Source organism: Theobroma cacao, chromosome 1 (assembly GCF_000208745.1).
Source record: "Theobroma cacao cultivar B97-61/B2 chromosome 1, Criollo_cocoa_genome_V2, whole genome shotgun sequence".
NCBI classification, from domain to species: Eukaryota; Viridiplantae; Streptophyta; class Magnoliopsida; order Malvales; family Malvaceae; genus Theobroma; species Theobroma cacao.
In genome coordinates this window covers 13,720,821-13,737,260 of record NC_030850.1, presented here as the reverse complement: position 1 = coordinate 13,737,260, position 16,440 = coordinate 13,720,821, and the positions used below count along the sequence as shown (strand labels likewise).

The window sequence follows — 16,440 nt, the reverse complement described above, 5'->3', positions numbered from 1 at the left end:
ATAATAATATTTTTATTTTAAATGTTGTAGTTGATAATTAAGGTCACAAGTTTTATAACTAAAAACTAAAAGCTTTGGTTAACTATATACAAAGCGAGTGAGAGAGTACAAAGGTGTATAATATTTTGTTGATAAGAAATGAAAATATTTGTTTTCTCCAAAATGAAAGAAGAGAGAGTGAAAAAGGTTTTTCATTAAATAAAAAAAGTAAAAATAATAATTATCCTGTAGTCAAAATATTTGACTTGTAGTTTCCAGTTCAAACTTGAAAACTTTTCACAATAATTTAGATACTATAAGTGGGAAGCGGGAACTTCCAGCTAAAACAGAGAAAGAGAGTTTCTTTTCACTTTCCCCTTTTTGCTGCTATAACTGCTGAAAGAATCTTATCTAATCCAATGTAAAAATTAAGTTAACTTAAGCTTAAAGACACAACGACACTAAACTGAAGTAAAAAGACGGATTGATGATATAAAGTAACCATGGTTAAAGGGACATAGAGTCCGGAAAACCCGGAAGAGTAACCATAGTTTACGTTTTCGAGTTAGGGTGGGGGTTGCTATAAAAGGAGAGAACGATGGCACAGCAGCCATTACCAGACTTCAAAAAGCCTACATATTTCATTTCTCTTACAACCCCAGTTTCCTTTCTCTATGCTTCATTAATCCCATGCAAAAAAAATCGTGCTTATTTCTTGTTCTTGATACCTTTACAGAGCAAAGTTCACCATTTTTGTGTAAGTTTCTTTGCTAAAAAAAAAAGTTTATTTATTTATTTATTTATTTTTGTAAAGCTGGCTTTTGTGTTCTTCCAGGGTCTTTAAAGAAATGTTGGTTTTTTATAATGAGCAAATGAAAGATGTTATGGGTAACTTTGTGGGGCTATTTTGATTATGTATGAAAATGTTAGATCTCATATTACCTTGGTGATGCATTTTTTGTTTTTTCAATTGGGGTGTGGTTTGTTGTTTATTTAATTGGTTTTTCCAAATTGGATTTGATATCATTTCCTTTCCCCTTTTGTGATAACGTTAATTTTCTATTTTGACCATGTTTATTACATCAAGGTTTGAGCATGGCTAGATCTTTAGAAGCGAAAAGCCTATGAAAGGTGTTCCATTTAGCATTGATCTTTGCAGGGATGTTAGATATAGAAAGTTTTGAGTGCTCTCAATTCACCTGTTGCTGGATTCTTCATTTGTAATCATATAAAGTAATTATTTGCCTTGGAAATAATCTTTCGATTTCTTTCAGTCTTTTACTTTATGGAATAGTGGAATCAAAATCTTTATTTAAAGCCTATCCTATAGGCTATAAGCTTTCCCCAATCTTTCCACCAGATGTGCATCTTATCACCCTCTGGGTCATGTGGCCTCTAATAAGAAGCCATTTTTAACTCATCCTCATCAATGTTGTACTTGTTCTGTTTTATTCATTAAAAATATCAGAATTCTTTGGTGATTTTTCTCCTCTAATGTTCAGTAACATCACTTTCCCAATTGAATGCTGGTTCTCTTGCAGTTTTCCAGGGTTTGCACTCATCAGTCATCACTTGTCATCTGAAGGTTTTCCCCCTCTGCTTTTAAGGTAATTTTCAAAATCAATTATAATGATCTTACTTCTCTTTTTCATTGGTGTTTGTGTTGGTCACTGATTTGTTCATCTTTGAGGTTATCTGCATGTGAGTTTTGGAACTAAAAACTTTATGATCTGCTTTTCCTTTGCATAATTTGATAAATTTTGCATTGTTCTATTCTTTGTATGGTATTTTAAATGGCTGTTTGATGTTTTCCAGGTCATATATATCAACAAGAGAGTAGCATCGTTGCTTTTCCTTAATTAGTTCCTTGGCAACTGATTAATATTATCTTCTTGCAACGACCTTTTCCTTTATATAATCAGTTGTTCAGCTAAACTTGCTTAATCTTGAGTTTCTCAAATTGCACATCCCTTTTCTGAATCCCTCATCAAGATTCGACCTTGGTACAAAAATGGGTCTCTCAAGTCTCCCAGCTCCATCAGAAGGAGTGCTATGTATACTCTTGGTAAACACAGCGTTATCCATATCTATAGTTAAAGGCATAATCCGATCAATCCTTCACATTGTTGGTATCCATCTCTCGTCATCCTCATCAGCTTCAGACTCCGTTGAAAACCCCTCAGAATCATTTGACTTCCACCTTAGTACTTCTGATAGTTACATTGACGAGTTCCGGAGTAGGACCCCAGCAATTCGGTTTGATGCTGTATGTAGCTGCAAGCGGCCTGAGCATGACTGTCCAGTTTGTCTGACTCAATTTGAGCCTGAATCAGAGATTAACCGTTTGTCCTGTGGCCATCTATTTCACAAGGTGTGCTTGGAAAAATGGTTGAAGTATTGGAACGTTACATGCCCTCTTTGCAGGACTCCCCTGCTGCCTGAAGAGGAGGCTTCTTGCTTTTGGTGAGAATTTTACGAGTGTGCAGAGTTGAGGAAATTTCCTTGTACAGCGTGTTTAGTGTACAGGTATTTACATAAATGTTATCAGCCTTGGCTTAGAGTTAGGTGTGTGTTGTTACCCTCAAGTTTACCTTGATGTGGTGATTTGTTATTGGATATCAGAATTTAATGTGCATATTGTGAGGGTTTCTGATGTTACATGCATCTCACTACTGTCTTTAGCTTCTATAGTTCATGGAGATTTTGTTTTCTTTTTTGCTTCGCTTTTTAGTGCAATGAGATAGATTGAACAGAAAACTAGGTTAGCGTAACTAAAATCTGCTGACAGGATGTGTTTTAGAATGATATGTTGATGTCAGGTTTCTGATGTTTTTATGGTATCTATCTGGCTTCTATCTCAGATCATGTTTCAACTTTCAAGTTTGTGTTAGGATTTCTATCTTTTTGTCACACTCTAATGCCTTTGAGTACATTGAAATGATGCCATCATTTTATTTTACCTGTTACAAGTGGGATTTATGCTACCATAGCTCTTCATTTGTTTACTCAAAAGTACCCAAGTCCTTCGTCCTATGCATATTGGAAACCTTGAAGTGGAAACCTGGACAAGGCATCAACCATTTTTCTATAATAAACACTTAGAAGATAAGAGTCATGTCACTTATTTACCAACATCCAACTTTCATGCCTTAAGTCTGGGAAAGAGTTTGAACATGTATAGTCTACTCCATTTACTTGGGGTGTTCAACAAAATCACCAAGGTTTGGTTTTTTGGCCAAAAAGCAACAAGATTTAATGAATGATGTTATATATTGGGAACTGAGATCTTCTTGTCCCTTTACTAGCTCTTCTCCAAAGAGAATGCCCATCTCAGCAGATTTCAAGTTTGGAATCAATCAAAAAGTTTGAATTGCATCATCTTCAAACAGGGGCAACTATCCCTTAGTTTACTAGTCTTAGTCTGCGAATATTCTCCAGTATCAGTTACAACAATAACAGCCATACACCTCTCCGCATGTAGTACAGAAGCTGAAGCATGGTTTTGTCCCTATATTCAACAGGTAGATAGCTTATCAAACATCTGTTTGTAACTTCCATGGTCACGACATGCAGTTTTGGCATGGAGTCACGTTTTTGATTTTAATGGAAGAAAACATTTCAACTCATTCAAGCCAAGTTACATCAAGGAGGTGCTAGACATATTGAGTTGATGACAAAAGGGCAAAATGATTTTTAGCTTCACCATTGAACCCAGAGTTTTACAAGCTTTGACAGTACTTAAACCAAAGGGGACAGAGGCTGAAGGGGAATACAAAATTGATTTGTTAACTTGGAAGACACCACATATTGAATGTGTTCTTTATGTGGTCCTTGCTCTTTGATGATCACTGTATTTCTTTGCTTGGTGTCCAATTTCTTATCCATGGCTACTTGACTGTTTCTATTACTTTAAAAAAAAAAATAAAAAATAAAAAATATGTATTCGCACACGCATACACTTTAACCATTTTTAACTTAAAAAAAATATCTATCTTTATTTAAAGAGCAGGATTTAAATTTCTTTGCCAGTAATATATAAACTTGCTAATTAAATTGAAGAATTGATCAATCAATTCAAATTTCAAATATTTATAAATTATATATGTTTTTTTATAATTTATATAAAAGTAAAGTTGAAAAAAGAATTTGATTGATGAATAACCATATTTATTATTATGATTTAAAAATTTTCTCATTATTAGTATTTATATTTATTTAATTTATAAATATATAAAAATTTTAATTAAATCCAATGACTTTCATTAAAAAATATTTTACTTAAATATAATAATATTGAATAATTTATAGCTAAATATTATAAAAATTCAATTACGTATAATTGAAACATTAATTATCTTTTGTATATCATTATGTTTCAATTATAATTTTCTTTTATTTATAAACAATTAACTTTACACAAATTAATTTTATATTTTTATATAATTATTTTTACAAATAATTGAAAAACAAGTTCAGTTGACAATAAATATTAATAAAGAAAAAAAAGAAAAAACAAAAATCTAATAAAAATTTCCAATATCATAGAGCACACGTGTGACAAATGTACAAACGTGCCACGGAAGGCGCCAAGACAAAAAAGGAATCCCCGTATTATCTGCCGTTAACGCAAGAAAAAAACCCCATTTATCCATTTATCCTCCAACTCTCCAGTCCAACGCCTTTACGCTGTCACCGAGCTCCAGACAGTGAACCTCCACTCTCTCTCAAATGACGAAACTGCCCATATTATCTCCTAAAAGTTACCAGCCTGGCCATGCGCTGCTTCACTGAGCTGCGGCACCCCACTTTCATGGCTATCTTAGAATCTTGGCCTCGGCCTTGCAGTCTCTTCTCTCCGCGAACACCGTCTTGTTTGCTTCGCTCCTTTATGTTCTTATCACCGTAAGTTCCGCTTTTCTCCAACTAGGTTTCCATTTTTCACAATGTTCATCGCCTTCTTTAAGGATTACGGATGAATGGGTTTTTTATAAAGTTGTAAAAGGCGGGAGCTTTTATTCAATTACTATGGTTCTTTTGATTTTCTTTAGTGTTTAAATAGTGTTTAATTCAGAAAGTCATTTCTTGCATTGATTCGATAGCCTTCTTAACGGTTAGGTTTTATTATTGAATTAAAACTTTAAATGGGGTTAGTTTTTTATATATATATATAATTGGGGGAAGGGGGATGTGAGCCCTGCTCTTTAGGCAGGGACCATGCACCAACCAATGATCCAAATGCTTGGGTGCTCAAATGGGGTTAGTTGGGTGGGAATAGTATGCACTAACAGGAGCTTTAGCATTCCTTTGTTATGGAAGTTTTTGAATGGATAATTTGCATTTCATGCTAAATGCAACTATAAGGACAAGACCTTGTTGAGGAAAGAATAGTTTTTACTTGTTGTTACACTCATTCTGTTGGTTATCACCATATTATCAACCTCTTTTTTGCAATGATGTTTTAACGTAATTCCAAAGTCAATCAAGTTGTATTTTGCAATAGTAATGATGCTTTAATAAACATGTTTATCAATCTTCTTGGCTGACCTATAATTGAAATTGTCAGACACATTCATAAGAGAAAACAGCACCTAATGAACTCGAGCTGTGAAAATCATGTTTGTGCTTTTTGTTGAATTATTCTTCTTTAACGTCTGGAGTCTGTTTTGTTAACTGGGAAAACTACTTGTTCAGAAAGCAAACATAAAAATTGGGTTGAAATGATGTTTGTATTTAAAATTCTCATCACCTTTGCTTCCGCTCTCTCTGTCCAAATCACTATTGATTGTACTGTTGAAGCAGGTTTACAGACCATCACATTGCCCTTGGGAGTGTGTTCAGATTTACACTTTGTGCTGGAAATCATAATTCTTTGACAAGATTGCCAATAATGTCCATGAAGAAAGGTAAATGAGAGTCCGATTTTGCAATTTTTTATTGACTTATACCATAAGTTGCCTTTATCATGCTGTAGATGTGATAAGATTTCCTAATCTGACGGAAAACACTTACTGTTGTTAGATTATACACAACCAAATATATTTTTTAGAATTTTCTAGTTGCAGAGTATGGCATCTTGGTTTTCCAGCTGACAGGTAACAACGGGAATGACAGAAATATAGACTTTTTATGTTGTTCCTGGAAATATAAACCCTTTGAAGATTATTACAATTGCTCAAAAATGTATCCTTTAAATTAATAGGAAAAACCGTCCACTAGCTTTCAGACTTCTCTTTTTTAACTTCATTTGTGAAGCTGACATGTTTATCTTTATAGTATCCACATCTCATGTAACCCTTTCAGGAATTACTTTCCTATAGTTCAGAATGGCTGATGAACTAGACTAAATTTCTCAGGCCTGTCGACCGTCACTTTTGAAGGACTATGTGAGGTAGTTTGGACTGTAGAAGCAGATTTGGCAGAAGGTCAACTTCTCTACATTAGTGGGGAATCTGTTGCCTTAGGCTGCTGGGAACCAGAGACGGCAATCCTTATGTCTCCTACTGTACATGCAAACATATGGAGGGCTGAAGTGAAGGTAGTGTCATCCAACTCTGATAAGTGGCAAGATTTTTCTGTTGACAAACTTTGAAATGTAAAACAATATCAAAAGTGGAGCAAATAAATCTATATCTATGGTTTATATTTAACGACATGTCAAATAGTAGTCATTCTATCCAAAATTTGTCTTCTTTGCACTTCTTGCATATGAGATTATACATTTTGGATAGAAGGATTACTGAGCCTAGTTAATTCTTTCTTGGTTCACTTCACCAAGGCAGAGTTTCGGAGAAGGTCCATGAGAAGACAAGTTCTTTGTTATCGAGTTAGTCTAAAGTCTCGAGGACTCCTGTCTGTACATAAGCCTCCTTTTTATTCTTTTCCCTCCTAGGAAATAATGAAATTTTTTCTGAGAAATAATAACGAATAGCAATATCCTTTAGCTCTCTTTATTGTTTACAAAGGAATTTTGATGTGTAGGGTCTGTCTTTTTATTAAAAAAAGTAGCTGGATAATAATTGTTACCAATTCATGCAAAAATGAACCTGACCATTTGCCTAACTTATATTTACTGCATAGTCCATCTAATTACCTTTTATATTTGGCAGATAGCGTGCGGTGTAAGTTTCAAGTATAATTATTTCATAAAAGGAAAAATGCAGCCTTTATCTGACATCACTTGGAGACCTGGACCGCAATTTTCTTTGTCAGTTCCTCCATGTAAGAAGCAAGAAAGAAGGATTGTGGTGAGAGATTCATGGATGAGGTCTAAAACTGAATGCTGTCCACCTCATGTATGGGGGTCATGGATTGAGGAAACTGATATTCCTATAAAACCTTCAGTCTCAGTTCAAGTTGAAGGTAATATCTCTATTTTGGGACTTTTTGTATGCAGCTTACTTCTTTAAAATGTTTCTGAACACTCAACTGGTTCCAGTGCTTTGACAGATGAAGAGATGATGAAACATCTCAAAAGTGATCTAAACGAGTCAGAGCCATTCTTGAATGACCTTACAGTCAAGGATGAAATAGAACCAAGTGATGTGGTTGCAATTTGTGATTCAGAGGAGGGATTATATTCTTATACACTTCTTTCTGAAAGAGACCAGCCTGTCGAGGAACCTTGGTTTTTTCATTCATCTCCATTCTTTTTCACATATGGGGATGATCTGGAGGCTGATATGTTAAAATACAACGACAGTGTCAAAGATGAGATTACAAGGTTGGAAGCAAATAATCAGCAATACCAAATTACAGAAAAATTCTTGCCCGAAGAAAGCAGTCCTATAATTTCCAAAAAGGACTCTGTATCTACTGTTATATTGATTAACTCTTCAATATGTACCATGCAAAGGATTGCTGTACTGGAAGATGGTAAATTGGTTGAGTTGCTACTTGAACCAGTTAAAAGCCATGTGCAGTGTGATAGTGTATATGTAGGAGTAGTTACAAAACTTGTTCCTCATATGGGTGGCGCATTTGTAAATATCGGAAGCTCTAGACATTCTCTTATGGACATAAAGCACAACAGGGGACCATTCATATTCCCTCCATTTCGTCGGAGGACAAAGAAACGAGTCAAAGGTTTGGTTTCTGGAGCCCCTAGTCAGCATTTAGCAACTAATGATATTGAACCTCCCTCAGAAGATGTTTTCATTGAAGATGCAACAGAAGATGACTCTGAGGATGAGGAGGTGCAATTTATGCATAATGACTCTGAGGATAATGATGTTGATGAGGATTTTGATGTTTCAGAAGTCACCAATGAGAGTGTTAATGGTAGTGTAGTTGACTATGCTGAAGTAGATGCTGATTTTGAGGACTTGTCAGATGGAGAGCATCACCTAGTAGAAGGAAGTCTTCTTGGTTCCTCTTCGTTAGGAATATCTAATGGCTCTTCAGTATCACATTTCCAATATATAAAGGATGCTGATGAAAACAAGTGGGACCATGTCCGAAAGGGAACCAAAATAATTGTGCAAGTTGTCAAAGAAGGATTGGGTACAAAAGGTCCTACATTGACTGCTTATCCAAAATTAAGAAGCCGATTCTGGGTATTTTCCCTTTTACCTTATTTCCCCTCCTTTAATCCCCTCTCTGCTCTTTCTCTAATCATGGTCCATTAAGTTGCTTGTTTTTATGAACTATTTCACCTGGGTTGCAGATATTACTCACTTGTTGCGACAGAATTGGAGTCTCAAAAAAGGTCACTGGTGTTGAGCGTACGCGTCTGAAAGTCATAGCAAAAACTTTGCAGCCTCAGGGCTTTGGTTTAACCGTAAGGACTGTTGCTGCTGGCCATTCTTTGGAGGAGCTGCAGAAGGACTTGGAAGGTTTGCTTTCAACTTGGAAAAATATACTAGAACACGCTAAATCTGCAGCTCTTGCTGCAGATGAAGGTGTAGAAGGAGCAACACCTGTTTTGCTGCATAGAGCAATGGGTCAAACACTCTCAGTTGTCCAGGATTACTTTAATGATAAGGCAAGGCTCTGTCATTTATTTTGTCTCCCATCTTCGATTCACCTATACCTTTTCAATGCTTTATTTTACATCATAAGCTTACATGATAGTCGCTCATCCCCTAATATCACTACTTTTTGTATCTACCTTCAGGTTAACAAAATGGTAGTTGATTCGCCAAGAACATATCATGAGGTATTGCATTATTGGGACTGAAAGGCAATGGATGCATCTGTTTCTGCATGCAGGCATGCATGTGCATTTTTGTTTCCATTGGTGGTGTATACTTACTTTTGTGTTTTCTATTTGATGAAATTTTAACTCATAGTTAAATCTGAATTGGTTTTACTTCTAAAGCAAAAATTGGCTTATATCTTTTTACCCAGAATTTCTGATTTCACTTTATAAGTGCTATTCATACATCTCACTCTCTTTTTATTAATTATTTGCTATGAAATAGGAAGATCTCAACTTCTCTTTTTGGTGTCAGGTTACAAACTATCTTCAGGATATAGCTCCTGATCTTTGTGATCGAGTAGAGTTACATGATAAAGGAATTCCCCTTTTTGATGAATTCAACGTTGAGGAAGAGATCAACAATATCCTTAGCAAAAGGCGAGGATTACTTTGTTCTGCAAATGCTTTCAATTTTTGGCATTATTTGTAGCTGTGAGGATGGGATCTTGAGCTATTTGTTAATTCTTATAATATCTCCAGATTGATTTGATTCCTTATAATCAGCTGATCTGGAGTTCCTGGGTTAAAGTTTTAAAAATTAGCAGCATTCGGGAGTTAACTAGATAAAGTTTCAAACACCAGAACCATGACAAGAGGCTTAAAAGATGGTTGTCATTCTATCTTTTGTGCCTGTAAGAGGGGATTTTAGCTATATTTAAAGCCATTACCTGAATTGGGGTGCACAGACCCAAAAACTGACAGTCAAATATCGGTTCCCTTAGTTGGTGTCAGACTTTTGTAGGCATCTCGTGGACTGTTTGGTCCATTTCTTGAACTTAAATGTTCAAGAACAAGCTATGATTTCAGAAATGATCTGAAAAAGTATATAAATAAATAAGGTGAATAGTCGTAATCCATTCCTATCAAATGAGCCAAACTGATCATTGCTGTTTTAAAATTACTAATATTTTTCCTCAAATTCTTAATTATTAATGTAAGGTTGCCTCTGTGTTATCGGGCAAAATTTTTATACCTTTTTGTTCCCCGTCTGATGTCAACTACAACTCTTGCAACAGGGTTCCACTCCCTAATGGAGGCTCCCTGGTGATTGAACAAACAGAGGCCTTAGTCTCTATTGATGTGAATGGAGGACATGGGATGTTTGGTCATGGAACATCACAGGAAAAAGCTACTTTAGATGTCAACCTTGCAGCTGCAAAACAAGTATGACACTGTTTTTCTTCTTTTTTAACTTTGTATGCACATGCCATGATCAGTATATAATAAGTTGGTGTCTGTCAATTGCAGAGAGGAAATATGCCGCTAGATCATGGATCCTAAATTTTTTCTTTACTTTGATCAAAATATAATTAGTTTCTGTTTCTCAGTTTCTTTCTACTCTATCTATAACTATTTTATATCGCATCTGAGATGGGTAATCATTTTTTCTTTTAGTGGCTGGAGGTTGCTGCTCTAAACTGGAGCCTTGTGTATGCCACTAATTAATCTGCCTGATATAAACATTTATATTAAGATGTAAAAAGTTGGACTCTTGTTCCCTTTGATATAAACACAATCATGCTAATTAACATTCAAATTAAGAAGTTTTGCATTCAGTATGTGTTAGAGGAGGAGGTAAAAGGGGAACAGTATCGGTGTGAATATCTTTAACTAAGTACTTCTTTTATGTGCACAATTAATCTTACTTGCAGTCTCTTGTTCTTTTCATATGTTGTTTTCAATAAATTATCTGACCATGCTTACCATTACACTGAAGGATTTATTACTTATTGAACAATATTACTTTTCAGATTGCAAGGGAGTTACGGCTTAGGGATATCGGTGGCATTATTGTAGTTGATTTCATTGATATGGAAGATGACTGTGAGTATCTAGAACTACTCAATCACACCTTTGAAAGGCTATATATTTTGCTTAAACCATCACATATATATTTCAGTTCGTATGAATATTTTCTATCCATCTCATTAGGGGAACTGCTCCAGTGCACCTTGAAGATGCTAGATAACATACTGTCTCTCACCCTCTTCGTTTTCCTAATATCTCTAGTAGAACTACTCAAGTGCACCTTGTATATGCTACATGCTTGAACTAGTAAAACAAGTTGTGTTCTAACTTCTAAGGAGGAAGGAAATATCTCACTGATGTTTACTTGGCTCTCTAACTTTCAGCAAATAAGAGACTAGTATATGAAGAAGTTAAGAAAGCAGTTGAGAGAGACCGATCAATGGTGAAAGTCTCTGAATTATCGAAACATGGACTCATGGAAATAACAAGAAAGAGGGTATGCTGGTTTCTGAATATTTTCTTTGTTTAAGTTTTGGAGAACTTTCACAGGGTACCAACAGATGATGCAGATCTAATCTTGTTCCCAATTTATATCTAAGTTCGAACTTATGATAAAACCATATTTTCAGATTACAATATTTGCTTTTCAATTTTTTGAGTGAATTACTTCTTTTAACTTATAAGTGGTGGTAATCTTGAATAGGTTCGGCCTAGTGTGACATTTATGATTAGCGAACCATGCACTTGTTGTCATGGTACTGGGAGGGTTGAAGCTTTAGAGACCTCCTTCTCAAAAATTGAACAAGAAATTTGTCGATCACTTGTAAGTTATATATATTTTCAAAACATTACTGACTTTGTCAACTGGCAGGATAAGGGTTGGATGAAGTTTTGTTCTAATTAATGATTATAAAAAGAAGATGATCTGTTGATACCCTTTTTCTTTTTTGGCATCAGGCTGTGATGAAACAGAAGGCTGACCCTGAAAATCCAAAATCTTGGCCAAGATTTGTACTGAGGGTTGACCAACACATGTGCAATTACTTAACTTCCGGAAAAAGGACAAGACTTGCAATCTTGAGCAGTTCTCTGAAAGTTTGGATTCTTTTGAAGGTACACCATGTTCATTGAGTTATATTCTTGTTTCATTTCTGCAGTGTTAAAACAATTTAGTATAATATAAATACCACAATTCCATCTTATTGCCCTTTGACTTAGCATTCAAATATTCAATTGCTGTTTGCTGGGTGCTTGGCATTATTTGCCTATAAACCTGTGTGTTCATCTTCTCATCATCCCTTGATTTCCTTGAACATTCTTGAAATCTATTTAGGCTGTAATGTGTCCAGTTCTGGATCATGCTTCATTTGAACAATTTATCCATCTTCAACCTTGACATCCTTGACCACTAATATCATTTGTGCTTCTGCAAAAATTGGCTGAAAACGGTGTTATTTTTGTATGTCGACATTGCCTGAAAATAGAATTGTCAGGATGATAGTATATATTCTACACTGGTATGTTTTCACTGATCACCAGAATTTTAATACCACAGGTCGCTAGAGGTTTCACCCGTGGAGCATTTGAATTGAAACCATTTACAGATGAGAAAGCAGACAAAAATCAGCATCAAGTTGCAATTTCAATGTTACGAACTGCAGAAGCTGGAACTGGCAAATCTGGCAAGAAACTGACTCTGGTTCCAGTTAAAAGGGCTAAGGCTAATAGGAAATAATTAAGAGATTTTGGTGTTCTATATGCTGGGGCTTCTTCCTCTGGGTCATACATTCAGAAGAGAAGGATCAGGGTAACAAAGAGGGTACAGGGGGAAGAGGTGGTTTAGTATCAAGTTGTTTTCCAGGTCTGCCTTCTAGCTGTTAGTACGATGCGAGTCAAGCCTGGCTAGGTCTACTACATTGTTTTGCTTTTTGAATTGTTTGGTTCATATTGATTGGCAAGCCAATTTTGATTCTGAGAACATCTATCTTCACAGCAATGTTCAATGGTTCCTATTTTCACCTTGACTCTACCCCTATATCATTTGCTGAAGATAAAAGTTGGTTTAAAAAATTTATAAAGCTCAAAATGAGTATAGAGTTTTCCACAAAATCAACCGTTTTGGAAGGGGAGGGGGGGCAGCATAGAGCATGATCATCCAATCAAAATCTTGGGGGTGTCTGTCTGCAAGGCAGCGTCTTCATCTTGCTTGAGATGAACACTTTATTAAGTGCCATCACCCTAGCTTGTAACAAGTACCAAGTTCTCTACTTTTGTCATTGAACATTGAGGCTATGCTTCAAGCATTGGCAGTGCCACTCGGCGCAAGAAAAGAAAACAGGATGATCGAATTTTATTTAGAGTTTAAAATTTATCTCAAAGGGTTGTTAAAGGCAAGTTTGTCCTTAAAGTTGCACATGTATACGCCCTCGTAAAATTTTGAACATGAAGCTGTGGTATCATTACATGCTGGGTTAAAGATTATAATAAAACATAAGAGCTGAGCTCCGAGATCTGCAGCTCCTAGTCACTCCAACGCCATTACGTCTACTACATTGACTAGCAGTTTACTTTGTGCAGATATGATGATGACAACCTTATGATTCAGGAAATGGCATATTTCAGCATTCTTTCCATAGAAATTAGCAAAGTTCTTCCTTTCAATCTTTATTACAGAGCTCTTCTTTTAGATTTTACGTCTTTTAGATTACTCTAGGCTAAATGGACAAAAGCATAATATCTACAGAGCAAGGTTTAAGGTTCCTGAAAAAGTAAAGACCAATTTAAAAAGGCAATTACCCAAAAAGCAAATTCCATCACAAGACTATATTATGGCACAGGGTAGATGAACACGGTTGAAAAAGAAAGTTGAACTAGTCTAGAACCTCATATGATGCCAAGTCATGAAACATTGATAATCAATATTCTACAAGTACAAAATTCACGAAATGCCACTCAATGACAAAACTACTAAATAAGGCATACAGTTTATTAAAGGTAACAAAGACAATAGCTAAAAATACCCAAATGTCGCAGTGAAGTCTCTGACCTCCTGTATAGGGGATTAACTGGCTGCTCTATTGCAGGTGTTAACACCATCTTTGCAATCGTTAGTTAGATCATTGAAAGTCTCAATCTGCTTCTTCCCTCTCAAGAAAACTTCTGTATCGACAGAGACCCTCATGTACCCATCAAATTCAACTGGAACTCCATTGTTCAGCTTGGTTGTCTCTGAATACCACTCACTGTTCTCATCCCAAAGATCCTTATAGTCATTAAGAAAATGAGTGGAATATTTGTCTTTCAAAGGTTCAAAGAAGGATGTATCAGGTTCATTTGTTGCAATATACACGTTCCTCCCATCTTCAATCTTATTCTGCAAGGTTGAGATAAGTGCATCAGGTGAGGTATCTTGCGCAAGATTAGGCCACAGATCCCTGTTCCTCACCTTCTCCCCTCTTACAATGTGAACAGAATCATAATCCCAGTTCAACCTTGATGCAATTGCTGACACTATATCCATCAACCTTCTTGATTTCCATACCAGATGCCATGGCCTTTGAACAATAGATTCTGTCTCTCCTTCACAAACCCTGTACCAGTAATTATCTGGCTCCACAGATCCAAACTTTCTCATAATCAAAGAATCCTTCACCTCGGACAGCTTCATTGGCGTCACCCTAAAATCTTCAACAAGATGAAGACTCAACCCATCTTTCTTTTGCCATTTATTCCAATCTTGCCAAAACTGCTCCTGATCCAACACGGATGCTGCCTCCTTCAGATGCTCAAAATCAAAGTAAAACCTAAAGTCTTTCCCTTCCTCATCCTGATTTGATGAGGTGTAAATTGAAGACAAACAAAGGGTCAAATCCATAACCAGAGTTCGATTCAAATACTGCGCCTCACCCAATGCACATAAGAAACTCCACAAATAATGGTTCATGCTCTTGCACCTATCTCCACCACCCACATAAATCAAGTACTTCCCATGTCTAAATGCATTCTCAGACTCAACCACCGGGAGTGAATCATTCACTGTTTCCCCAACAACAGGCAAAGACACCGCACCTTGCTCCTGCCTACCAGACGTCTTCTCAAATCCAGGCTTTTGATTCTTATTTTTCTTCTTCCTTGCATTCACACCTGAATGATAATCTCCAATGCTCACCACACTAAGCGTACAATTCTCCAATCTATTAATCACAAACCGCCTATAATCCTTATAAAAAGCAGCTGTCTTCCCTTCCTTAGGCCTAAAGCGCCATGCCATATCGCAAGTATTCTCCTCGGGGCCAGGAGCCGGCTTCCCAAACCGATAAAAATGTATATCCTTAAATTGCTCGATTGCCACTTTCATCATCAAATGGAATACTTCCGGGTCCTTACAATTGAGTGGTCCTTTCGAATCACCTTCACATCCAGATGAACTAGTTCCATCTGTAGTCGCCTCTTTGATTTCTACTACATCTGTCACATTGATAAAAGTGGCAAATGCAGTCTGGTTGGCGGCCATAAAGTCCTCTCCGGTTCTAACAACCGTGTTATCAGATTGAAATGTGGCATTAGATGTGGAAGTGAGGAAAGTTGTGATCTTTGTGGAAGGGTGGAAAAGAGGGTCCTCTGGCTGATAAGTAGCAGCTATAATAGTGAAAACTAGGACACCTACTACAAATAGAGTGAAACAAAGATTGCCAATCATATGTAAAGCATTTTGTCCTAGATTCTCTGGCCTAAAGCTTCCAGTTCTAGACAACCCAGAACGACCCAACATATTTTTAGGAACTAAATCTACTTGTTAAGACCAAAACAAAAGTTACCAGATTACTAAAATGCAAGAATTCAGTAAAAAGATTAAGGCTTTACAGATCTGGGTTCACAGATCTTGAAGCTAAAAATGTGGCAAGTAATTGAAGACTTTGACTTACCTTTTTGAAGATGAAGCTAAAGCAAAGAGAAAAACAGCGAAGAAATTGAAAACCCAATGTTCCTCTCTCTCTCTATATCTAGAGTGAATGCCAGAGAGAGTGTGAGCTGGCCTTACTAAGATTTTCTCTCAATTTCTGAGGCTTTATTTCCTTTCTCTTTTCATTTTTTTTTTTAATTTTCTATTGTTTGATTCATTAAACTACAAGGAAATGTGACATTGTGACCCAAATGCGCAATGCGCACATTCCTTCTGATTATTACACGTGGAAGTTTGGCTGACTTGGACGGGTAAGATCAGTGGGTGCGCGGGATGTTGTTTGTTTATTTGTTTTATTGTGAAAGGACTGCTCTTGCGTTTACTCCTGGAGACAAGCACACCGACAGAGTAAAACACGTACTAATTTTGGGTCAACATTTACTCTTAAAACTTGAACTTAAAGGCCCTCATTAAGAAGTAAAATTGATTATCATGATTTTTTTCAAAAATAAAATAAAAATATTTTAACATAATATTATTAATAATTTGTTTTTTTAAAACATTGCTTAACTTGACTCATGATTTTAATAAGATAAAATTGAAGTGTAGTTTT

The 16,440-nt window shown here is 36.0% G+C and overlaps 3 protein-coding genes across 6 annotated transcripts; 2 read left to right on the top strand and 1 right to left on the bottom strand.

Moving 5' to 3' along the window:
• LOC18612514 (probable E3 ubiquitin-protein ligase XERICO) lies at positions 536-2,859 on the top strand. Of its 2 annotated transcripts, XM_018114025.1 has the most exons (4): positions 586-736; positions 1,067-1,212; positions 1,521-1,586; positions 1,795-2,859. In XM_018114025.1, exon 4 carries the CDS (start codon positions 1,991-1,993, stop codon positions 2,444-2,446), a length of 456 nt encoding a protein of 151 aa, XP_017969514.1. In that variant the 5' UTR covers positions 586-736; positions 1,067-1,212; positions 1,521-1,586; positions 1,795-1,990; the 3' UTR covers positions 2,447-2,859. The 2 variants fall into 2 exon arrangements, with proteins under 2 accessions (XP_017969513.1, XP_017969514.1); XM_018114024.1 differs by lacking the exon at positions 1,067-1,212 and having other exon boundaries at positions 536-736.
• Positions 4,496-12,948, top strand: LOC18612513 (ribonuclease E/G-like protein, chloroplastic). 3 transcript variants are annotated; one of them, XM_018113880.1, is made up of 14 exons: positions 4,499-4,881; positions 5,779-5,882; positions 6,333-6,514; positions 7,086-7,338; positions 7,426-8,531; positions 8,642-8,959; positions 9,092-9,133; positions 9,429-9,553; positions 10,192-10,339; positions 10,927-10,999; positions 11,308-11,420; positions 11,628-11,747; positions 11,882-12,037; positions 12,480-12,948. In XM_018113880.1, exons 1-14 carry the CDS (start codon positions 4,754-4,756, stop codon positions 12,657-12,659), a joined length of 3,048 nt encoding a protein of 1,015 aa, XP_017969369.1. In that variant the 5' UTR covers positions 4,499-4,753; the 3' UTR covers positions 12,660-12,948. The 3 variants fall into 3 exon arrangements, with proteins under 3 accessions (XP_017969370.1, XP_017969369.1, XP_017969371.1); XM_018113881.1 differs by lacking the exon at positions 11,628-11,747 and having other exon boundaries at positions 4,496-4,881; XM_018113882.1 differs by lacking the exons at positions 4,499-4,881; positions 5,779-5,882; positions 6,333-6,514 and having other exon boundaries at positions 7,237-7,338; positions 7,415-8,531.
• LOC18612512 lies at positions 13,720-16,008 on the bottom strand. Its single transcript, XM_007049346.2, has one exon. The coding sequence runs from the start codon at positions 15,693-15,695 to the stop codon at positions 13,986-13,988; it is 1,710 nt and encodes a 569-aa protein (XP_007049408.2). The 5' UTR covers positions 15,696-16,008; the 3' UTR covers positions 13,720-13,985.